The 25,441-nt window shown below is 44.6% G+C and overlaps 1 protein-coding gene across 1 annotated transcript; it reads left to right on the top strand.

Annotated features, from left to right (window-relative positions):
• Positions 1-1,005: 1,005 nt before the first annotated feature.
• Positions 1,006-13,899, top strand: LOC308475053 (uncharacterized protein). The gene is made up of 6 exons (XM_081001810.1): positions 1,006-1,091; positions 2,259-2,741; positions 2,909-2,990; positions 3,276-3,358; positions 7,983-8,109; positions 10,261-13,899. The coding sequence occupies exons 2-6, from the start codon at positions 2,340-2,342 to the stop codon at positions 13,113-13,115; spliced, it is 3,549 nt and encodes a 1,182-aa protein (XP_080857936.1). The 5' UTR covers positions 1,006-1,091; positions 2,259-2,339; the 3' UTR covers positions 13,116-13,899.
• The last annotated feature ends 11,542 nt before the right edge of the window (positions 13,900-25,441 follow it).

Below are 25,441 nucleotides of genomic sequence, written 5' to 3'. Positions count from 1 at the left end.
GGAGGGACATCCCAGGCCTTGGGGGCAAATCCTGGCCTCCTTCAACCAGAATGTGGCTCCCCACGCTAACGAAACACTATAAGCAACGTTACGCTATTAGCAACCCTGGAGATTCCACCTGCCTCTTTTGAAAGGAGAACACTCACCTGATCAGTTTAAATAATAATAATAATAATAATAATAATATATTTATACCCAGCCCATCTGGCTGGGTTTCCCCTGCCACTCTGGGCGGCTTCCAACAAAATATCAAAATACAATAGTCCATCCAATATTAAAAGCTTCCCAAAACATAATAACAACAACCATCCATTTTCAGTCCTTTGAATTGGCAATTAAGCATTGCTGGAAAAGGGAATGGCATACTTTTGTATATTAGTATAAAAAGCATGCATAAGAAAGTATTACTCATTTATGATGAGAATAGGATTAATTTATTTTGAACTTCGCTTGGTTCCTCCTTGGCAGCCAGTGCGATTGTTTCAGCAGGGCTAGAACTCAGGACCCGCTGCCTTGAGGGACATCTAAGAGCAGTTGGGCAGGGGAAAGGTCTCCCTTGGGAGGTGGTGGACTCTCCTTCCTTGGAGGCTTCTAAGCACAGATCGGACGGCCATCTGCCATGGATGCTTTAGCTGAGATTCCTGCATTGCTGGGGGTTGGACTAGATGACCCTGGGATCCCATCCTATCTCTCCACTCCGGAATTCTAGGAGGAGCTTCCTTGCCTTCTGCAAAGCCCTTTTCCCTGCAAGCTCTTCCTCTGGTTTCTGGCCAAGGGAGGGAGATGCTCAGAGTCCAGCCAAGAGCCTCACCCCCAAAAGGATATCTGGGCATTGGCTTAGCCAGGGGGGCAGCTGCCCCCCTAAATTCATAAAAAATAATAGAAATCTGAGGTTTTGCCAAGCGAGAGAGGGCTGAGCTGGAGGGACTTGGCATGGCAAGGGTTAAAGGGAAGTGAGCTGCCTTCCTAGAGAGGCCAGGAAGCAAGAGGGGGCCAGGTCCTCCAGAGCCAAGGCCCCTCCCTCCCCAGTCCTGTCCTTGCTTTGGGGTCTCTCCTGCAAGGGCTGCCTCGCTGTCCCCTCCTGGGATCTGGTGAGTCTCCTCTCTCTCCCCCCAGAGGGTGCAGTGGGGAGACGGGGGGGGGGGTCCCAGGGCTGCAGCAGGGGAGGATGCCTGGGGGGCCTGATCCGGGAGGGGCCAGGTCTGCCACGCTCTCCTTCCTGGAGATCACAGGATCCCAAACTCATCTGGCCCCCCGCCCCCCCTTTCAGAAAAAATCTCCCTTCTTTAAACAAAGGAGTCCCAGGGACTTTAACTCTGTGTGACATCGCTCAGCCTCATTGTACAGCAGAGGAAACATGTGCAAATGGTTTTCCAAAGCTGGAGGAGGAGGTGGACTAGCCGCCCCCCCCCCAAAAAAAAACCCACATGGAGGAAGGAATTAAGAAAAGGTGGGAGAGAAAGGCCTGGAACAAAGAGAGGGATCCCAGCCCATAGTCTGGCTGCTGCATTGCAGACCAGTTTCCCAGTCGTCTCCCAGGGCAGCTCCACATGGAGGCCACTGCAGCAATCCCCTCGCACCCAGAGCATGGCATCCCAGGACCACATCCTCTCTGTCCCAAAGGGATTGTTGCTGGCAAAGCAGCCGGAAATGGGCGCTGCTACTCACCGAGCCTCCAGGGACCTTGGCATCAATGGCTGTGCGTGTGTTAAGCTATCTAGCAGAATAATAATAATAAATTACCCGCCTAAATTTCAAGGGAGATGTCTTTGGCCCTGCCCACTTGGCCCTCAGGGGGTTGATCAGATACATACCTGGCCCTTAGAGCAAAGAAAAAGGGACCCCACCCCAGGAGTCTGTCTGGAGAGCGGCAGAGAGTACAAGTGCAAGGAGGCAGAAGCAGGGGAAGGGGGGGGGGAGTAACTCCTGAGGACCCCCGGGTGAGGACCTCACTAGACCCACAAATGACTCCCTTGTCAGTCGGTTCTGACTTCATGCATTGACTGGAAGGCAGCAGAAACCATGTTGATTAATCTCCCAGAAATCCCTTCAGTTGCCTCCACATTTTGCATTGCTAGAAGGCGAGAGACTTATTTCTTCTCCTCTTCCTGCTCTTTCTTTTCAAAAAGATAGCTCTCGGTCTGGGGTGCGGTGCAATCCTGTCCTGGTTCCCAACAAGACTCATCCATGCTTCCTCAGGGAACCATTTCCCCCTCGTCCTACAAATTCTGTAACAGAACAGTGTATTTGCTTCGTAGAGCTTTTCATTACGACAGACAGAACTTGTCAGAAGACCAAAGGGTTCCTTCCGATCTCTCAGAGGCTTCCTGAGAGCACAGATGGATGAGCGAAACTCAGCTGGCCCTGGAACTGGAAGAGGCCATGCCAGCCAAACTGGGAGCAGTGGGGGATTCTGGGAAAACCCAGTGCAGAAGATCCTGGGTGAGGAGGACACTCTATGCTCAGAGGTGCAGAGCCAGCAGTTGAGGCAGTTCTGCTGCCAGGAGGCCAAAGGACCCCGAGAGGTTTGCAGTCGACTCTGCCACCTTGACCATCAGTGGCTGAAGCCAGAAAGGCACACGAAAGCTGAGATGCTGGACCTGGTGATCTTGGAGCAGTTCCTGGCTGTCCTTCCCCCGGAGATGGAGAGCTGGGTGAGGGAATGCGGAGCGGAGAGCAGTTCCCAGGCGGTGGCCCTGGCCGAAGGTTTCCTCCTGAGTCAGGCAGAGGAGAGAAAGCAGGTGAGAGAGACTTTCCTCTGGATACTCCCAAGGGGCTCCAAACAGGACAGAGAACATCCCATAATGGTCTGCTGATGGCCCATCCGTTTTCTGGGAAAGCATCCATGGAATGAGATCTCACAGCCTTTCTCACCATTCTCTGTTTTGAATCCTTGTTTCTTTTTCAGGGAAAGGATCTCTTTGCAGAAATGGACCTGGATTCCTGTGAGGCAGAGAGGCCTCCGTTGGACACCAGAGAGAGGCCACTGGGTAGGGAGGAAGGTGGTTTTTCTTCATTTGGTCTCATTCTGTTGGTTTTCCAACTCATCTGGGGGTTCTTTTCATCTTGCTTTGGGGGGAGACAGTTGGGAATAAGGGTCCAGAGGAGGGGAGATGTATTTCTGCACAACTAACATATGAAATGGGCACAAACGTCCAAATACTCTCAGTAGGTAAGTCCTTCTCAAAGGCCCATCTGTAATAAGAGATGCCCTGTTTCACCTGTGAGAGAAGCAGGCACTCCAGGCGTCCTGATCACCTTTTTTTCTCTTGCAGGTGACAGAATGATGCCGGCAAGACTTCCTGATCCGTCTTTTCATGGGGACAGAAGGGAAGCAGCGGCTGTGGAACCAGATCAGGTCAGGGGAAGCTGCCTTTTGGGGACAGAGGCCGAGGGATGGAGCAATGTCATGGACTGGTTGGGCACAGAGGAATGGTGGGAGGAAGCAGCCGGGGAACCAGGAAGGGAAGATGGCTCAGTGCCCAAGGAGTGGAGGTAGAACAAGGATGGGTGGTCAGAGGAAGAAGAGGGAGAAGCCTGGGAAGAGGAGGTGTCAGAAGCTTAAGGGGTTACAGGGCTTAGTGAGCTGGGAGACTCTGTGGCAGAATGCAGTGCAGAATCAGAGGCAGAAGAGGAAGGAGACGAGTGGGAGAGGAAGGTCGAGAGGCAGAGGTGAGTCAGGAGAAGGAAAAGCCACCGGTGGCTCCCTCTCCTTTTTCCAGAAGCCCACCTCCCTGCTCGTCTCTCAGAGCCAGGAGACCCCCTGCAATGCAGGAATCTCTGCTTGATCATCCAAGACAGATGGCCATCCAAAACAGGCTTATTTTATTTCTAGATTGATCACTGAATGCTCAGATTGGTTTCTAAGCAGTGAACAAATCAGAACAAATAGTGGCCTGGATTCACCTAACCAGCCCCATTGGCTGCAAAATGGGGCCTGCCCCCCATTCCTCCCCCTCTCCATGCCCCCATGAACCCCTGGAATTTGGCTCTAGGGCATTGGGAGGGAACTCCCCAGAACAGCTCAGGAGGAGAGGAGAAAGTGGACCCTTCCATCAGGCAAACTGGAATGCTTGTGTAGGCAGAATGGCTTGGAAAACACAGTGTGGAGTACCACCTATTTGCACAAAGACGAATACCCATAATTAAAACTTAGAATAAAATAAGCATCCAGAATTAAAATGTGCAGCAAAGTAATCCTATTGAAACAACTCCCCTGCGTGAGTGCCTGAGGGCCCTGCTCCTGCCACTCACCACCTGGCCCAGGCCGGGGCCTGACAGGCCTCATAAGGACGGTTGCTGCTGCTGCTCCTGCTGGCCAGGAGGACTCGGAGCGGCGCAATGTTCTTTTTAAAATGTTTTTAAAATTTTCTTTTTCCCTTTTGATTACTTTTTTTGTGGGGGGTAGGGTGGATGTTTGGTTGGGCTCGGGAATTTGTTTGATTTTGATTGTAATTTTTACAGTTTTTTGTTTGTATTGTTTGATTGTGGGTTCTTTCTTTTCTTTAAGGGTTTTATTTTGTTCTTAAGGGGGGGGGTAAGGGCTGCCGGGGAGTGGGCCCCAGCCCACAAAATAGCTGGGGCATGTTCCATGGGGGGGGGGGATGCACTGGGACAACCGATCTCAGTGATCACGGGTAGGAGGAGGAGTTACGCTAAGACCAGACCATGTCATTACAGAGGAGACAGGTTTAGTCGTTGTTGGAGGACTATCCCTGCCTCCAGCTCTGGTCCTGACTGGACGGATACTAGAATCAGCAAGCGATACCCACATGACCTGAAGATGTTGCTGTGCAATGCCAGGTCAATAATTCATAAAACCACTGCCATCCATGACTTGATCATGGATGAAGGACTTGACCTGGCATGTGTAACAGAGACTTCGTTGGATGAAGCAGATGGGCCTGTCCTTGCAGTTGCTTGCCCACCCGGTTTCTCTTACACAGCAACCCAGGCCTTGTGCATAGCTGTCAAGTGTCCCTTATTTGAAGGGACAGTCCCTTATTCCAGCACCATGTCCCGCTGCTGTCCCTTATTGATAGATGTCCCTTAAATGTCCCTTAAATGATGTCCCTTAAATTTCAAAGGAAGCAGCTCCTCTTCCTCCCTCCCTTCCTGCCAGGGAGGAGGGAGGCACCAACTGTGTTGCTTGGCTGTGTTGCTCACCCAATAAGAAGTCTAAGAACGACTGGGGGGTGGAGCTTGCATGCCTTGTGTGTGGCTAGTTAATGCAAGCTGAGGGTGTTTTTGAATGCTGGACGCCATTTTGTTGCACGTGCTGCTGCAAACTTTACAGTGCAAAGCCAGGCTGCAGAGCCATCTTAAGTTGAGGCTGCATAGGCCTTGTGGTGCATGTGATTCAGATTCAATTCAGTTGAACCTCTGGTTACAAAGTTGGTTGGACAGTGTTCTCGAAGCTACCCAGCATGAGTTTGACCAGACTGCAGGAGGACAGGAAGACTGGAGTGCCTGGAACAGGTGAGGCTGCAGGTCCCTTATTTTGGCTGCTGGTCCCTTATTTTCAAGGCTGCTGGTCCCTTATTTTCAAATCTGTAAGTTGACAGCTATGGCCTTGTGGGCGGGGAGGGGGGGTTGCAGTGACATGGTCAGATCACTTCCTGGTGCAACTGGACTACTCCGCGACCCTTCCCCTCTCCAGGGAGGGGGGACCGATTCAGATGGTCCACCCCCGCCACTTAATGGATTCAGATATTTTCCAGAGAGTGGTAGGGGATGCTTTATCCCATGTTGATGGCCTTACAGCTGATTCCCTGGTGGCCTGCTGGAATGTGGAGTTAACCCGGACTATTGACTGTTTGGCTCCAAAGCGCCCTCTTCGATTGCATGGAGCCTGGACAGTCCTGTGGTTTTCCACAGATCTGAGAGCAATGAAACAATCGCTGAGACGGCTAGAGCGCCGGTGGCGGATAACTCGTTCTGAAGCTGACCGGACACGGGTTAGAGCTCAATGTCGAGCCTACCAAGTGGCGGTAGCAACGGCGAAGAAGACTTTCTTGGCCGCCTCTATTGCATCTGCAGAAAACAGCAGCAGGAAACTTTTTCAGGTGGTTTGCAATTTAGCGGAACCACCTGCTACATCGGGGCCCAGTATGGGCCACATGATCTCCTGCAATGATTTTGCAAAGTTTTTTGCAGATAAAGTCGCTCAGATTCAGGAAGAGGTAGACTCCACCGTGGGAGCAGGGCCGGGGCAGGAGAGTGCTAGAGCCCTGTCTAGTCAAGTTGCGTGGGATCAATTCCAATCGGTTACCTCCGAGGATGTGGACAGGCTGCTTGGACGAGTGAAACCAACCACCTGTCTCCTTGATCCTTGCCCATCCTGGCTGGGCGATGGGCTTTGAGGGGTCGTGAATTCTTCTCTCTGTGAGGGAGCCTTCCCAGACCCGCTGAAAAAGGCGGTTATCAAACCGCTTATTAAAAACCATCTTTAGATGCTGCCAGTATGGCTAACTATCGCCCAGTCTCAAATCTTCCATTCTTGGGCAAGGTGATTGAGTGAGTGGTTGCTGAACAACTCCAGGCACGCCTGGAAGAAGCGGACCATTTGGATCCCTTCCAGTCAGGATTCAGGCCTCATCATGGGGACTGAAGCTGCCTTGGTCGCACTGGTCGATGATCTCTGGCGGGCTAGGGACAAAGGTAAGAGCTGTTTCCTATTTCTGCTGGCTCTCTCAGCAGCGTTTGATACCGTCGACCATAACATCCTTCTGGACCGTCTTGAGGGGCTGGGAGCTGGGGGCACTGTCATACAGTGGTTCCGCTCCTTCCTCCTGGGCCGTGTTCAGAAAGTGGTGGTGGGGGATGAGTGTTCAGACCCCTGGGCTCTCACTTGTGGGGTGCCTCAAGGTTCCGTCCTCTCCCCCATGCTTTTCAACATCTACATGCAGCCCCTGGGAGAGATCATCAGGGGGTTTGGGCTGGGTGCTCATCAGTATGCGGATGATACCCAGCTATACGTCTCTTTCAAATTGGACCCAGTGAAGGCGGTGAAAGTCCTGTTTGAAAGTCCTGTTGGAGGATGGATGGCGGCTAACAGATTGAGGCTGAATCTTGACAAGACAGAAGTACTGTTTTTGGGGGACAGGAGGCGGGCATGTGTGGGAGGACTCCCTGGTCCTGAATGGGGTAACTGTGTCCCTGAAGGACCAGGTGTGCAGCCTGGGAGTCATTCTGGACTCACAGCTGTCTATGGAGGCACAGGTCAATTGTGTGTCCAGGGCAGCTGTTTATCAGCTCCATCTGGTATGCTGGCTGAGACCCTACCTGCCCTCAGACTGTCTCACCAGAGTGGTGCATGCCCTAGTTATCTCTCGCTTGGACTACTGCAATGCACTCTATGTGGGGCTACCTTTGAAGGTGACCCGGAAACTACAACTAATCTAAAATTTGGCAGCTAGACTAGTGACTGGGAATGGCTGCCGAGACCATATAATACTGGTCCTGAAAGACCTGCATTGGCTCCCAGTACGTTTCCGAGCACAATTCATAGTGTTGGTGCTGACCTTTAAAGCCCTAAAAGGCCTCGGTCCAGTATACCTGAAGGAGCGTCTCCACCCCCATCGTTCTGCCCAGACACTGAGGTCCAGCGCTGAGGGCCTTCTGGCGGTTCCCTCGCTGTGAGAAGCCAAGTTACATGGAACCAGGCAGAGGGCCTTCTCGGTAGTGGCACCCGCCCTGTGGAACGCCCTCCCACCAGATGTCAAAGAGAAAAATAACTACCAAACTTTTAGAAGACATCTAAAGGCAGCCCTGTTTAGGGAAGCTTTTAATGTTTAATAGATTATTGTATGTTAGTGTTTTGTTGGAAGCCGCCCAAAGTGGCTAGGGAAACCCAGCCAGATGGGCGGGGTATAAATAATAAATTATTATTATTATTATTAACAAGAAGGAAATAACAGAGCATTGTGTAGCAGATCATATTTCTGCTGTCTCAGAGGAGGACATTTCCCTTTTTCTTTTAGGGTCCAGTGTGCTTTGAAGATGTTGCTGTTCGTTTCACGGACGAGGAGTGGGCGATGCTGGATCCTGACCAGAGAGCTCTGCATAAGGACGTCATGGAGGAGAATTGTGGGATATTGGCCTCTCTTGGTAAGGCTCCCTGTGGGATCGTCATATCAGCCTGGAAATTCAAAAAATACCTCAATGTGACCAACCTCATATATTTTCACAGAGCTCAACAGCGCCCCCTATAACACCTGGGAACCTAACACCCCCACAATAAAGAGTAAATTACAGTTTTTTCTTTGAACAGCCTTCCTCAAATTATTCCTTTTTCTACCAGGATTGGGCTGGTCTGAACTTCCCAGGCCATCTTAAATGTCAGCTTCAGAATTGTTAGGAAAGATAAGTAGCTTCAGGTTTTTGTTTTTGCTCCTGTCAGTCTTGGGTTGACCAAAGAGAAGACTGGCAGCGAAGCTCAGGTGCTGCCAGCCAGAGAATAAGCAGGCCGAGGGAGAGGAGAGTTAGCAGCGGATGGCAGAGAGGAGGGGGAGAGGAACTGTCATCTGAGCTCTGAACAAAGGGGAGAAGAAAAAGAGAGACAGAGTGACAGACAGCTGTGTGAGAGCTACAGGAGTGAGTCAGACACTGGAATGCAGGAAGCATTCTCTGCCAAATTTAAAGATACTGGAAGAGAAGGCGGGGGCTTGCGTGCTGGGGAAGGGGGAGGAGCTCAGTCTGGGCAACTCCATCTTGTGGGGAGGACGATGAGTAGAGGAGCTCCGTCCAAGTTTGTTGTTTTAGCAATAAATCTGAAATTATTAACAGAGTCGTCTCACGTTTGTGGGAGAGACCAAGCCATAACAAGGACTGACATGGAGATGGAGGGGATGCTATGACTGGGCCAAACAAAATCCATCCCAGAGAAGAGCTAGGCTTATGGAATCTCAGGTAGTAGTAGCAGTGATGAGGATGAGGATGATACAGTGGTACCTCGGTTTACAAAATTAAGCTTTTCCAGAACAGGTACCACTGTAGTAATAATAATAATTTTTATTTCTACACTGCCGATAATAATAATAATAATAATCTGATTCCATATAAAAAGAACATTAACTTTAAAATGAACAACTTATACTAGTGGCCAAAATTGTGGAAAGCTTTTGTGAAAAGTGTATTTCTGAGGTTTGATGGCTCATAACTCCACCTTTGTGTGGAATAATGCCATAAAATTATATAGCAATGGAAAGATATTTTAATGAAGAATGTAATGCAATGACTTTTATGATGGAGTATTTATTAGAACAGCAGTCATAAAGAAAAAACGTGAAACCTTTGGTAACCATTGGTAACCTTTAGCTTTCATTACGGCCTTACAACATCTTCCCATGAAGTGAATCAAGTTTTTAGTTCTGCATGTGTGAAATGTGAAACAAAGACTGAATTATTGCCTCTGTTGATTGGGCTTTATTGCTGGGTTGCCTCTGTTTAAAATGTTTCTTTAGTCGACTGCATAGATTTCCAATTGGGTTAAAGTTTTGGCTATTCCCAGGCCATTCCGGCAGTGGAATAGGATTATCTTGAAAGCACTTTTTCAACACAGCAGCAACATGACATGGAGCTGAATCTCTTCCTGCCTTTACCAGTCTGATTTTGTAGTGCCTGAGTCTCCTTATACCTCTTCAAAAATATAGAAAGGCCAGCTTTGGTTATGTTTCCCCCAATCTCTCTTCAAATTTCTTCATAATTGTAGCCTTGTTCACTTAATAGTACTATTTTACATCGCTTTCTGGGTGACCCGTCAACTCTTTGTGCCATTTCTATAATTTTATTATGTTTTACAACCTCATTAAATGAAAGAACACAAAAAACCCCAACCAACTTGATAGCAATCACATAACACATTGACAAAAGTCAACCTAAGCAAGTTGTGCTTCCTTTTTCTGGTTATTTGACTATAACATTTGATAAAATATGAGTAATTCAACAAACTTGCATTCTTGATGGATTGCATTCTTGATTAAATTATCTTTCCATTGATATACAATTTTATGTTATTCCTATAAAAGAAGTGGTGTTATGAGCTATCAAACCTCTGAAATACACTTTTTTCCAAGAGTCTTCCACAATTTGGACCACTACTGTATATTAAACAAACCAACATTCAACAACTCATCAGAATCTAATAATAAATATGTTGGTTAATGACAAACAACACAGGTAATGAAGACCCCCCCCAACTTCCTTCAGTTCTTCTCCATTTGTTCCTGAGGCTCTAATCCCTTTTTGTCTCTATTGCAGATTGTGATGAATCGGAAATCGAGAACAAAGGTGACCACGATAAAATCCCCAGAGAGGAGAAGCCACGTAAAAATTTGGAGTGTGGAGAAAGCTGCAGTCAGAGCTCCCATTCCACTTCCCATCAACAAAATCCCATTGGAAAGAAACTCTATCAGTGCAAGGAATGTGGAAAAAGCTTCAGTCACAGCTCCAATCTAATTTCCCATCAAAGAATTCATACAGGGGAGAAACCCTATCAGTGTGTGGAATGTGGAAAGAGGTTCAGGAAGAGCTCCCATCTAATTTCCCATCAAAGAATTCATACAGGGGAGAAACCCTATCAGTGTGTGGAATGTGGAAAGAGCTTCAGTCACAGCCACAGTCTCACCTCCCATCAAAGAATTCATACAGGGGAGAAACCCTATCAGTGTGTGGAATGTGGAAAGAGCTTCAGTCACAGCCACTGTCTCACCTCCCATCAGAGAATTCATACAGGGGAGAAACTCTATCAGTGTGTGGAATGTGGAAAGAGCTTCAGGAAGAACTCCCATCTCACTTCCCATCAAATAATTCATACAGGGGAGAAACCCTATCAGTGTGTGGAATGTGGAAAGAGCTTCAGGAAGAAGGACAAACTCACTTCCCATCAAATAATTCATACAGGAGAAAAACCCTATCAGTGTGTGGAATGTGGAAAGAGCTTCAGGAAGAAGGACAAACTCACTTCCCATCAAAGAATTCATACAGGAGAAAAACCCTATCAGTGTGTGGAATGTGGAAAGAGGTTCAGGACACGCTACGAACTCACTTCCCATCAGAGAATTCATACAGGGGAGAAACCCTATCAGTGTGTGGAATGTGGAAAGAGCTTCAGTCAGAGCTCCTCTCTCACTTTCCATCGAAGAATTCATACAGGGGAGAAACCCTATCAGTGTGTGGATTGTGGAAAGAGCTTCACTGTTAGCTCCGCTTTCACTTCCCATCAAAGAATTCATACAGGAGAAAAACCCTATCAGTGTGTTGAATGTGGAAAGAGCTTCAAGAAGAGCTCCGATCTCACTTCCCATCAAAGAGTTCATGCAGGGGAGAAACCCTATCAGTGTGTGGAATGTGGAAAGAGATTCAGTCTGAGGTCCTCTCTCACTTCCCATCAAATAATTCATACAGGAGAAAAACCCTATCAGTGTGTGGAATGTGGAAAGAGCTTCAGTCAGAGCTCCTCTCTCACTTCCCATCAAAGAATTCATACAGGGGAGAAACCCTATCAGTGTGTGGAATGTGGAAAGAGCTTCAGTCACAGTCAGAATCTCACTTCCCATCAAAGAATTCATACAGGAGAAAAACCCTATCAGTGTGTGGAATGTGGAAAGAGCTTCAGTCACAGCCACCATCTCACTTCCCATCAAAGAATTCATACAGGGGCGAAACCCTATCAGTGTGTGGAATGTGGAAAGAGCTTCACTGATAGCTCCTCTCTCACTTCCCATCAAAGAATCCATACAGGGGAGAAACCCTATCAGTGTGTCGAATGTGGAAGGAGCTTCAGTCATAGCTCCTCTCTCATTTCCCATCAAAGAATCCATACAGGGGAGAAACCCTATCAGTGTGTCGAATGTGGAAAGAGCTTCAGTCACAGCCACAGTCTTACCTCCCATCAGAGAATTCATACAGGGGAGAAACCCTATCAGTGTGTGGATTGTGGAAAGAGCTTCATTCAGAGCTCCTCTCTCACTTTCCATCAAAGAATTCATACAGGGGAGAAACCCTTTCAGTGTGTGGAATGTGGAAAGAGCTTCAGTCACAGCCACAGTCTCACCTCCCATCAGAGAATTCATACAGGGGAGAAACCCTATCAGTGTGTGGAATGTGGAAAGAGCTTCAGTGTTAGCTCCGCTTTCACTTCCCATCAAAGAATCCATACAGGAGAAAAACCCTATCAGTGTGTGGAATGTGGAAAGAGCTTCAGTCAGAGCTGCTCTCTCACTTCCCATCAAAGAGTTCATACAGGGGAGAAACCCTATCAGTGTGTGGAATGTGGAAAGAGCTTCAGTCAGAGCTCCTCTCTCACTTACCATCAAAGAATTCATACAGGAGAAAAACCCTATCAGTGTGTGGAATGTGGAAAGAGCTTCAGTGACAGCCGCGGTCTCACCTCCCATCAGAGAATTCATACAGGGGAGAAACCCTATCAGTGTGTGGAATGTGGAAAGAGCTTCAGGAAGAGCTCCGATCTCACTTCCCATGAAAGAATTCATACAGGGGAGAAACCCTATCAGTGTGTGGAATGTGGAAAGCGCTTCAGTCACAGTCAGAATCTCACTTCCCATCAAAGAATTCATACAGGGGAGAAACCCTATCAGTGTGTGGAATGTGGAAAGAGCTTCAGTCACAGTCAGAATCTCACTTCCCATCAAAGAATTCATAGAGGAGAAAAACCCTATCAGTGTGTGGAATGTGGAAAGAGCTTCAGTCACAGCCACCATCTCACTTCCCATCAAAGAATTCATACAGGGGCGAAACCCTATCAGTGTGTGGAATGTGGAAAGAGCTTCACTGATAGCTCCTCTCTCACTTCCCATCAAAGAATCCATACAGGGGAGAAACCCTATCAGTGTGTTGAATGTGGAAGGAGCTTCACTGATAGCTCCTCTCTCACTTCCCATCAAAGAATCCATACAGGGGAGAAACCCTATCAGTGTGTCGAATGTGGAAGGAGCTTCAGTCATAGCTCCTCTCTCACTTCCCATCAAAGAATTCATACAGGGGAGAAACCCTATCAGTGTGTCAAATGTGGAAAGAGCTTCGGGACGAGCTCCAATCTCACTTCCCATCAAAGAATCCATACAACGGTCGAAAAAACCATTATACAGCTTTAGGAACCAGGCAGACGCACCTTTTTAACCAGGCTTTTGGCTGATTGACATCTAATGCCCTTTTTAATAGGTGGTGTGTTTTTTTTGTTTCTTGTTTTTTTTATGTTGTAACCATCCTGAGGCCTTTGGGTGTAGGGAATAGGTGCCAACTCTTAAAGGCCTAGGGGTCTTTGCAGTCCAAAAACAGCTGGAGACCCAAGTTTGCTTTAAAGGGAAAGTAGGCTGGCCCTGTGACACCCTCTGCTGGACAAAAGCACTGCCCCAGAATCTGAACCACCCCCAGTACTGCTAATTGGAATTAATAGAGCGCAAAACTGAAGTTTGATCGGCACTTCAACCTCTAGGGAGCTTCTAGGTACTTTCTGCGCCACCTAGAGTACCCACAGAATTGTTGCGTCTACTGGCAACACACAAAGGAGAACAAATGAAAGACAAACACAAGGGGCAGGAAAAAACCTGGAAAGGGCCATACCAAATGGACATCCGGGGTGAAGAGGTCACTTTCCCCACTGCTGAACAATGCCACAGGTAGAGGAGATGGAATGCTAGAAGTGTCTCTGGGGCAAGGGGAGCTGCTGGGAAACTGAACTACGGGCTCAAAATATTACTTTTTAAAAAAGTTGTTGCCATTATAGGCATTGCCATTCAAATGGTGTGCATGCATCATGTGATTGATTGTGCAAGGCGGGCCTTACCTGGCCCCCCATCAATATTTTATTCAAGTCGGCAGCACTGGGTCGGGTGGTTTCCAAATTAAATAAAGACATAAATCGCCTTCCTTTGCACATGTCAATATCCTCATTTATTATTTTTAAAATTTATTTGCCCTTCATCTGAAGATTTTACATTATAAACATACAGGATGAAAGCATGGCTTTCTCAAAAACAAATCAAGCCAGAGAATTCTCTCCTTTTCTTCTTTTCTTTTTGTGGATGGAGTTACAAAGTTTGTTGATCAGCGGACTGCTGTGGAAATTGTGCATCTCGATTTCAGTAAGGCTTTTGACAAAGTCCTCTGTGATGTTTATGTGAGGAAGGTGGTAAAATGTGGGCTGAATGAGGTAACTGTTAGGTGGATTTGACTGACTGAACCCAAAGAGGACTCCTTCATGGTTCCTCCTCATCTTGGGGAAAAGTGACAAGAGGGGTGCTGCAGGGTTCTGTCCTGGGCCCGTTGTTGTTCAACGTCTTGATAAATGACATGGATGAAGGAACTGAGGGGATGCTCATCACATTTGCAGACAACACCAAACACATCCTAATGGCATCCTCTCTCTTCTTCAGCAACAGACAGGGAGACAAAGAACAGTGCAAAAGCACAGCAGAGCGGAAGAGATAAGACTGACTTCCGTTCTTACACTTTCCAAGCCTAGGAAAGTAAACAGCTTCATGTTCAAAATGAACTTTCTTAAACACCCTGAAGCCTTTTTGTTAGGTATCCCAAACCAAGAGCTGCCAAAAAAAAAAGAAAAAAAAAAAGGATATTATTTATGTATGCTACACCAGCAGCCAGAATCTTGATTGCACAATATTGGAAGACAGAAGACATACCATCAAAGGAATAATGGCCAGAAAAACGGATGAACTATGCAGAGTTGGCTAAGCTAACAGATAAACTATGAGAGAAGGACAAAAAGGACTTCAAAAGAGTCTGGGAACCATTTACAGTCTATTTGCAGAAACAACAAAATGGACTGGATTCACTAGCAGGGTTTGAATAAACTTTCACAACTTTATTTCAGTAACAGATACTTTAGAGAAATGATTTGGGAAATTGCTTTTATATAAGAAAGGCAGGATACAACAAATAAAGCTAAATAACTCAGCAGAGGGGAAGTTGAGGGAAGTCCAGAGGAGGGGAGGGAAAACAATGGTAAATAACATGATGATTGAGATCTGTATTTTTATTTGTTATAAAATTCAATAAATATTCTTTTTTTTTAAAAAAAGAAAAGAAAGTAAATTCATCCAAGCTTTGCTCTTTGGTAGAAAAAGATGGAAGGATTGGTTTTCAGAGTTTGGAATAGAGTGTTAAGAAGTGGGAGGTGAAGTACAACAGTCAAGAGTGGAAATTTTTAAAGACGTCCCGAAATATCTTTTGGATTTTAGGCCTAACTACGGAGATATTGTTGCCCTGCTGAGAAGGAATAAAATCATCTTCAGATGGGAGTTTCCCCAAGGTCTATCGTTCAGTTTCAAAGGAAGGAAAATAAAAATAAGATCAGTAGAAGATAAAGTAAAGTTTTTGTATAAATACGAAGATCTGCAGAAGGGACTTGGAAAAGAGCCAAGAGCATCGGATAGAAGATCACCAGATAGAGGACTAGAGCAAAGAGCATCGGATAGAAGATCACCAAACAGGGGAATATTGGATATATCAGCATTACCCTCTGGATTGGATCTCCCAGTGAACGTGGCACCACCACCACCAACAGAAGAGCAAGCATTGGGTGCAGTTGGAGGAATATCAGCGTAATTACATGATGGCGTTGCAGGTTTCGAGCTGGAATGTGAATGGACTAAATTCTCCAGAAAAAAGGCGGAGAGTCTTTCATTTATTGAAAAAAGAACATTTGGACTTGATTTGTTTACAAGAAACACATGTGATAAGGCTACACAGGAAGATATTGAGTAATAAAAGACTGGGCCAAGAATTTATCTCATCAGATAAAGTTAAAAAAAGAGGAGTGGTCCTTTATGCAAAGGAGAGCCTATCACCGAAATTCATATTCAAAGATGACCAAGGAAGATTTGTTGCAATTGAAATTCAATCACAAGGAGAGAAATTTCTGATTGTAGGTATATATGCACCAAATGAAGGAAAATCAGAGTTCTTTAAGAAGTTACACGAGACTCTGATGGATTATATGGACTATAATATGATTTTGATGGGAGATATGAATGGAGTGGTGTCTACAAATATGGACAAGGCACAGAGACAGGTAGTCACCAAAGATGGTAGACTACCAAAAACCTTTTTTGACATGACTGAAAGTATGGACTTAGTTGACATTTGGAGAATGAAGGACCCTCTGGGAAGGGAGGGATCTTTCTTCTCTGAGGCTAAAATGACATGGACAAGAATTGACCAAATCTGGGTAACCAGGGGATTGGTTCCGAAGATCAGTAAAGTGGAGATTTGCCCCAAAACGTGTTCTGACCATAATGCTGTGAAGATGGAAATTAAATTGACACCAATTGGTTCCTTTGGATGGAGGATGAATGATACTCTGTTCAGGAATGAAGAGGTGACCAAGAAGGCCCAAAAAACTCTAAGAGACTATTTTGAGATAAACATGAATACAACAGTGGAAAAAAGAGTAATTTGGGACGCAAGCAAAGCGGTTATGAGAGGATTCCTAATACAACAGAATGCAATTAAGAAGAGAACTCAGAATGAAAAAAAAGTATAAAATCCTGGGGAAAATAAAGGAAGGAGAGAAGAAACTGAGAGCAAAACCAAAGTCACAGGAGATCCTGAAAGAGATAAAGTTATACCAAGTACAATATACGAAGCTGATGAATCAGGAAATAGAATGGAAGATTAAACAGATGAGGCAAAAGACATTTGAATCGGCAAATAAGTGTGGAAAATTGTTGGCTTGGCAAATGAAAAAAAGACAAAAACTCAATACTATTACGAATTTGGAAGTGGAAGGAAAGAATATACAGAACCCAGTGGAGATCAGGAAGTGTTTTCAGAGGTATTTCAAACAACTTTATACACAGGAGAAGCAGAAAGAAATGGACATTGATCGATTTTTGAAAATAAATGGACTACACAAAATCTCTCAGGAAAAACAGCTAATGTTGAATTACAAAATAACGGATCAGGAGGTGGAAGGGGCCATCCAGAACATGCAATTAGGTAAATCTCCAGGACCAGATGGTTTGACTTCAAGATATTACAGATCTTTGAAAGAATGGTTGATACAACCGTTGAAGGAAGTCTGCAATGAAATATTGGAAGGCAGAAAGGCACCAGAGTCGTGGAAGGAAGCTTACATTACACTTATACCGAAAACAGAGACTGAAAAGACACAGCTCAAGAACTACCGCCCTATATCGCTGCTTAATGTGGATTACAAAATTTTTGCAGATATTTTGGCTAAAAGATTAAAAAAGGTGTTAGTAGAAGAAATTCATAAAGACCAAGCGGGCTTTCTCCCGGGCAGACATTTGTCTGATAACATGAGGAATATAATTAATATTATAGAAAAACTACAAGTGAATATCAATACTAAGGCAGTCTTGATATTTGTGGATGCAGAGAAAGCCTTTGACAATATTTCTTGGAGTTTTATGAAGAAGAATCTACAGGGGATGGGGGTAGGTCAAGGTTTTGAAAATGGTATAGGTGCAATTTATTCAGAACAAAAGGCAAAATTAATTGTGAACAATGTAGTGACAGAAGAGTTTAAGATTGAGAAAGGGACACGACAAGGCTGCCCAATTTCTCCATTGCTCTTTATATCGGTCCTTGAGGTTTTGTTAAATATGATTAGAAAGGACCAAGAGGTTAAAGGTATACAAGTGGGAGCTAAACAGTACAAACTGAAAGCATTTGCTGATGACTTAGTATTGACTTTACAGGAGCCAGAATCTAGTACTAAAAGGGTATTGGAACTGATTCAAGTATTCGGACAGGTAGCAGGTTTTAAGTTGAATAAGATGAAAACTAAGGTTTTAGAGAAAAAATTAACTGTGAATGAGAGAGAGAAGTTTCAGGAGGAGACAGGACTAACATTGGTTAAGAAAGTGAAATATTTTGGGGTTAACATGACTGCCAAAAATGTGAATTTATTTAAGGATAATTATGAAAAATGTTGGAGTGAAGTGAAAAAGGATTTAGAAATATGGACAAATTTGAAGTTATCATTGTTAGGCCGAATTGCTGTGATAAAAATGAATGTGTTGCCAAGGATGTTGTTTTTGTTTCAAACATTGCAAATTTTGGATAAGATGGACTGTTTCAAGAAGTGGCAGAAAGATATTTCTAGATTTGTTTAGCAGGGCAAGAAGCCTCGAATAAAATTAAAAATATTAACTGATGACAAAGAAAGAGGTGGATTTGCCCTGCCAGACCTTAAACTTTATTATGAATCAGCTGCTTTTTGCTGGCTGAGAGAATGGCTGCTTCTTGAAAACACTGAAGTGTTGGATCTAGAAGGCTTCAATAATGCATTTGGCTGGCATGCATATTTGTGGTACGATAAGGTAAAAGCACATAAAGCGTTTAAAAATCATTGTTAGAAAAGCATTGTTTAATGTTTGGATAAGATACAAGGATTTGTTAGAAAAGAAAACCCCAAGATGGTTGTCACCAATGGAAGCGAAGGCACAGAAAAAACTTAATATGGAGGCCAAATGGCCGAAATATTGGGAAATTCTGGAACAAGATGGAGACAGAATAAAATTGCAGAGCTTTGAAAAATTGAAAAACAAAGTGCGAGATTGGCTCCATTATTACCAAATAATGGAGGCATACAATTTGGACAAAATAGTTGGTTTCCAGGTGGAAAATTAAAATTGGAAACAGAACTGTTAGATCCAAAAATCAAGAATTTGTCAAGAATGTATAACTTGCTGTTGAAATGGAACACTCAGGATGAAATGGTGAAATCAGCTATGATTAAATGGGCAGAAGATGTTGGACATAACATAATGATGGCTGACTGGGAACAGTTATGGACCACAGGTATGAAATTCACGGCATGTAATGCCCTAAGAGAAAATTTAATGAAAATGATTTATAGGTGGTACATGACACCAGTCAAGCTTGAAAAAAATTACCATTTGCCCGACAACAAATGTTGGAAATGTAATGAGACTGAAGGTACATTCTTTCACCTTTGGTGGACATGCCCAAGGATTAAGACATTCTGGGAGATTATTTATAATGAAATGAAAAAGGTATTTAAATATACCTTCCTGAAGAAACCAGGGGCCTTTCTCCTGGGCATGGTCGGCCAATTGGTGTTAAAGAAGGATAGAACTTTTTTTATGTATGCAACAACAGCAGCAAGAATACTCATTGCGAAGTATTGGAAGACACAAGATTTACCCACCCGGGAAGAATGGCAGATGAAGTTGATGGACTATATGGAACTGGTGGAAATGACTGGCAGAATCCGAGACCAGGGAGAAGAGTTGGTGGAAGAAGACTGGAAAAAGTTTAAAGACTATTTACAGAAATACTGTAAAATTAATGAATGTTAGAAGAATGTTGGAATGAAGTTATATGGCTTTAGTAGAAATGTCATAAGGAATTAAGTATAAATAGATTAACAGAATATTAAAGGGAAAATAAGTTTAGAATGTGTTAAGATAATTATAGGATAGAAAACAGAGGAAGATGGAAAGGAATTGCTGAAACAATTAACAGAAGTCGAATACAAAAAGGGAGGTGTGATGAGGTCGTTGAAATAAGTCAATGAAAGATAAGATATTGAAATTGTTTGATGTGTTTTAAACTGTTTTTGTTTTGTATTGTTAGCTTAATGTGTTGGTGTTATGTAGTGTCTCTGCATTGTATTGTTCTTTTTCCCCCTTTTGTAGTGTTTTCTTTTGTAGTGTTTAAATTATTGGAAAAGGAATAAATATTACTTAAAAAGAAGAAGAAGTGGGAGGTGAAGGAAGTGATGTTTTGGAGCAGAGCTGGCGATATCAAGCATTTGAGTGATTATCTGGGGATTTTCATCACTTTGTCTGTTATTCAAATCAGACTTCAAATAGGCTAAAGTCAAGCCAAAGTTTAAAGCACATACAAATTCATAATTAGGTGGAATGTGCCTTGACCAAACTTTTATTACTGGCTTTTGGTGGGAAAGTTGAGTTGTTGGGTTGTCTGAATGTTGAAGTTCTGATCTATTTAAAGTTTCAGATCTATAAGCCTGCTTGCTAAGCAAAAAGAAACAGGAAAGCATACATATCAGAAATGTCTTAGGACATCAAACTGGGAAAGTGGATTTTAAACTAACTGAAAAGGTTTTATGCCCTTGGGAATTTGTTCTCTTAAATCTTAAATCTACCCCTTCGCCTTCCTTGAGTCCCTGGTAGGACAAGCCAATCATGGCTTTATTCAAATGGTAATTTAGTCAGGTGATGCAACACTTCAAATGGTATAATAGATTGCTGAGTCATGAACCCTGTACATGTACAGTGGCTACGTTAGTTTAAAAAAACATGAAAAGAAAAGAAAAAGTAGGTTTAAACCAAGAGGTGACAAAGCTATGCTCTGCACATGAAACTTGATTCAAATTTCTTTTTGTAAAATTGGGAGCCATTAAGGGAATTGCGGTGAGAAGTACCCCTTTTGTGTGTTTGTGTAAAATGGTTGGTTGCCCCAAATCTTTGCCCCAGGGAGTCCCAAAGGGGAAATAATGGTGAAGTACATCAACAATGGAAGAAAGGTTGCCAAGGTCCAAATCTAACATGCAAGATTCTTTCCACAGGTAAATTTCTTTCTTTTTTTTAAATAATCCTTATTGCTTTTAAAACTTACAAGAAAAGAAAGAAGAAGAAAAGAGGCGAGAGAGAAAGACAAAATAGAGCAGAGAAGAAAAAAAAAGAAAAAGAAAAAATGCAATAAACAATACAAAACACAACCTTAACACACTAAACTGAACAAAGTAAAACAACAATTTTAAAACATATACCATACCATTTCATTACTCTATCTTTCATTCCCTTATTTCATGGACCTCCTCTCACCTCCCTTTTTGTATTCCACTTCTATTACTTGTTTCAGCAATTCCTTTCCATCTTTCTCTATTTTTATCATTATGAATATCTTAACATATTTTTTACCTTATTTTCCTTTAATACTGAAATACTTATTTATACTTAACTCCTTATAACATTTCTGCTAAAGCCATAAAGTTTAATTCCAACAATTTTCTAACACTCATTAAATTTACAGTATTTCTATATATAAACTTTAAACTTTCCCAATCTTCTACCACCATCTCTTCTCCCTGGTCTCGGATTCTGCCAGTCATTTCCGTCCATTCCATATAGTTCATCAACCTGGAGATCTTCTGTCCGAGGCTCTTAAATCTTTTCCAAGTTCCTTCTGCAGTTTTTCTTCATATTCTTTGGTGCTGAAGATGCTGAAGCGCAGGTCTTGGGGGGGCCCCCGACCCAACCATGCCCCCATTCCCTCTCGACAGGCCAACCAACTCTCCACAGCTAAAACCAATGTCCATACAATATCTCAAATCATGTTTCAAGGCTCCTCCAGATCCAAAGGCCCCCACAACTCCAATCACCTCCTGACCCAGATTCAGGACCCAAAGGTCAGTAAATCTCTGCATGAAAGAGTCTATCCAACCTTCCTTCTCCAATCCAAACAGGGCTCCAATCTTCAAATTCTGACTTTTTCTATATTCATTCATAAAAGACTTCCGATTATAGTCCTCAATTTGCCTCTGTAAGACTGGGGCTTCCACTTGTATTATTTTAGGTTCAACAATACCAACATTCTCCTTCATCTTTTCCCCAGTTTGTCCTGTCAAAGTAGGTTCCTGTGTCAAATCCTGAACGATTTCTGTATTAATGATCACTTTTTGTCCCAAATTAATCACTTTTTGTCCCAAGTTCTCAAGTTTGGTATTCCTAGCATCCGTCTTGTGGAGCTGTTCCAATGAATAGCTTATCTTACATAATACAGTCACTAAGGCTCCTTCTGTCAACATTCTTAAAATCCAAGGTCAATCTCTGATTCACACACTTCTTATCTTGCAGCTGGAAAAACCCCAGCTCCACTCTTGTAACAGTTTCAAAAGCTCCCTCTAGAGGGAAACAGTCTCCACTTGTATCAATCCTTTCAACTGAGGACAATGGAAAGAATATATTTCTCTTATTTAGCTAGCTGTCAAAAAACGCCACTCTTTCTGGCAGCCCGTTTCCAGGTTCGAAGCAGTGGTAATTTGGTTTTTCACTCTCTCCTGCAGGCTCACTAGATCCAAAATTTCCCCTCTCTTCTGCTTCCAAGGGGGGTTTAATGGTTTTAACCGATGGAGATTTAATCCTTCACAAAAATAAACTTTCCAAGGCTTTAACTTACAACTTCTTTGCTTCAATCTATTTACAAAAAAGGAAGGCGGACTTCCTGTTTAGAACCTTCCCGTTTCGATGCCAAATTAATGAATTTAAGGATCCAATTTTCCGTTCTACTCACGGGTAGTTGTTTAAAATCCAATTGTCCACAGGAAAAAGTCAGCGCTCTCCGGCAACAGCGATGCGGCTTCACTCCGTGAAAGAAGCAGTCAATTCGAAGCACCGCGCCGCTCACCCCACTTCGCTCCGGATCCCCAAATCAGGGTTTCCCCGCGAGTAGGGGAGGCGCAAAGGGTGCCAGCCGAATCCCAAGTTCACAGGCTTCTCCCGCCTGTGATTTCAGTGGGTCTCCGCCTTCGCCGTGGCGGTCAGACCCTAATTTCCACGGAGCAAATTCCTCCTAGTTGGAGGAACTCCGCCATTGCCTGGAGGTGCCAACCCGGAAGTCCTCCACAGGTAAATCTCAGAGTTCTCCCACTCTGAATTGTCTCTGAGTAGTTTTTTTTTTAATGGATTTTTATCGATTTTATCAGGTTTGGTTTTGTGTGTATATACCTATGCACTATAGCGGGGACGTCCAACTTCCAAGATGCTGAGATCTACTCCCAGTAATAAAAACCTGCCAGTGATCTACCCATTGTCTGCCCAGAGTTGTTGAGCTTTTCTCAGGGAGCAGTGACCAGAGTTGTGGATCCACCAGTAGATGGCGATTGACCTGTTGCACATGCCTCCATTCTAGGAACAGCATCCCGGACGCAGAATTTCACAGGAAGGCCCTAAGATGATTCCCCTTTCAAACAGGATACGTGGACGTGAGCCAGCAGGGTCCTCCTCTCTGGCAGACGGACAACCCCTTCCCCAAAGCCCCTCCCTCCCCCACCTCCCCATGGGGGTCCCTCCCCAGAACGGCCTCCGCTGTCCGGTGCTTGGACACCTCTCAGGGCAGCTTCCTGGCAGCTCTGCATCACCTGGAGCAAGAGATCTTGCTCTGGCTCTAGCAAAAGTCAGGCTGTCATTTTCCCGCAACTGAGAGTCCTGGCAGCGGGGAGCAGGTCTTTGGGATCATCTCCCTCATAGCTGTCAACTTTTCCCTTTTCATGCGAGGAATCCTGTTCGGAATAAGGGAATTTCCCTTTAAAAAATGGGAAACGTTGACAGCTGAAATGGCGAAGCTGTCAGGAAAAAGCACCAAGGCAAAAGCCAGCTCCAGATGGCTGGAATGCAAAACAGTGCAGATGTACTGTTGGAGAAAAGGTGGAGCCTATTCTCTGTACTGAGCACCGGATATTAGCTCAGTGTGTCATATGACCTGTGCTGGAAGTACAGGGGAGGAGTGTGTGACTCTTCTGATGGAGTCTGAAGGGAACAGTCACATTTCTATGTACTGTTGAGTGACAGGAATAAAACATGTAGAAAGGACTCCTGTCTGTCTCTTCTTCCCCTCCCTGGGAAGGAATGCAGGGAGGGAGGAAGGAGGAGGGTGTGTCCTGCTCACGTTTGAGGAGGATCGCCGGGTTTGTTTACCTAGCCTGCCGGGAGTCGCAGACGGACGGTAAACAACAGTATCTCGCTCAATTGCCTCGGGGAAGGCCAGGTACCTGTGGGCTGAAGATACTGACATATCTTCAGGAGTACCAGGGACTCCATGGTGGGGCAGTCTCTAACTCAGAGACTTAAAGATAAGGACAATAATGACTTTTAAAAAGATTGGGAACCTTTTAAGATGTATATACAGAAACAATGCATAGAAATGAACTCACTGGCAGGATTTGAGTGACACACGTACAATGGACAAATACAAACAGAAAATGCAATTATTAGGTAAAAATGAGAAGGAAGAGACAAATGTTATAGCCTTCATTTTAATATAAAAGGAATACAAAATTATAAGCAAAAGAAACAGAGATGTTATAAACCAGGAAGGGAAGCTGGAGGAATTCGCATGGCGGGGGGTGTTAATTGAAATTGTAAAATGTAATTTGAATGTTTGATTATGTTAAAATTTCTTTAATTAATTTATTTTTTAAAAAAAGAAAACAAAAGCAATGGCTCCTCTTACTTAAGGGCCCCACAGACCTCATGGGACACCAGAGCAGATTCCCTTGTTGCTTTTTTGAGTCAACCAGCAATGGGGGTTGCATTTCCTTATTTACAGGAGAGCTATTGCTAAAGCACATGACATGCTCTTCACACTTAGTTATCTATTAGAAACACAGGCACAAATTATTGTATGTGTGCCCAGTCTCTGAGCGGTGAGATTCCAGGGGTCCCAGGCGCTTTCCCATCTTCGGTTTCCTTGGAACGAAGGTCAGCGGAGACTGTGGCGTCTTTATGATATCTAGCTTTATTTACTCACATACACAACCTGAGTGTAGGACGGAGGAGCTCACAGCATCAACACCCAAATAGATCTTGCTTCTCTATTAGTGGCAGCTTTGACTCCGGCACAGAGCAAGCTGGTTTCGGGGTTTCCCGCAACTCTCTCTGGGTCTTGCTTTCCTACCTAGCAGTCAGGTGAGATGGGAGGGGGGAGGACAGCCCCCCCATTAGCTGCAGCTCTTGCAACCCAGCTCCTTCGTTGGGGATGCTGAGGAGGACACTCTATGGCCAGCGAAGGCCCTTGTCTTGCCAAGAAACTTGCCTGTGGGAATCGTGCATCCATAATGCTATGGAAAGGGTGAATGTCTTCTAGAATTCTCTGGTGTCACCAGAAGAGGAAGCCGTTCTTTTCAGTTAGGTCTGTTCTCAACTGCAGAGGATGAGTAGCCTTGGGAGCCTCTTGGGGAGATGGAAGTGATGAAAGGACTGAATCCATGAGGGAGAGCTACTTGCTCTGAGATGGGGGGACCTTCGGGCAAAGGCCAGCAGAGAAGGGATGCTGTTGGCTGCTGGTTTCTGTTCCTCCCCACTTTCCCAAAGGGTGTAACATCGGAGGTCCTGCGGGAGGAAAGAGCGTCTTGGAGTCAGGGGCCAATCTGGGCCAAAGCGGCCCCCACTGCCCCCACCACGGAGTCCCTGGCACTCCTGAACCATGAGGGATGCCAGCTTTGGTCTTGGACCAAATTGGGGGCCAAACTGTCAGTATTTCATTCTCCCATTGCTAGTGTAACATGATATCCAGGTTTACACCCTCTGTACTGTCGGTGTAAGAATGGAAGTCAGTCTGTAAATCACTTCCGTCCTTTGTTCTGGAGACGGCTGTGGAAGACAGCTCACGCCATGTTTCTTTGTTATTTTCCGCTGTAAATAAAACTTGATGTCACATTCCA

The sequence above is a fragment of the Podarcis pityusensis genome, assembly GCF_964106645.2.
Source record: "Podarcis pityusensis genome assembly, chromosome: 4".
Classification (NCBI taxonomy): Eukaryota; Metazoa; Chordata; class Lepidosauria; order Squamata; family Lacertidae; genus Podarcis; species Podarcis pityusensis.
The sequence above is the reverse complement of the archived record's forward strand: the minus strand, read 5'-3'. Positions and strand labels throughout refer to the sequence as shown.

Coding starts and splice junctions, on each gene's coding strand:
- LOC308475053 (XM_081001810.1), top strand. CDS start 2,340: ATGGATGAGCGAAACTCAGCTGGCCCTGGAACTGGAAGAGGCCATGCC. Junction 3,359..7,982: donor CGGCTGTGGAACCAGATCAG/GTCAGGGGAAGC, acceptor TTTTTCTTTTAG/GGTCCAGTGTGCTTTGAAGA. Junction 8,110..10,260: donor TGGGATATTGGCCTCTCTTG/GTAAGGCTCCCT, acceptor TCTCTATTGCAG/ATTGTGATGAATCGGAAATC.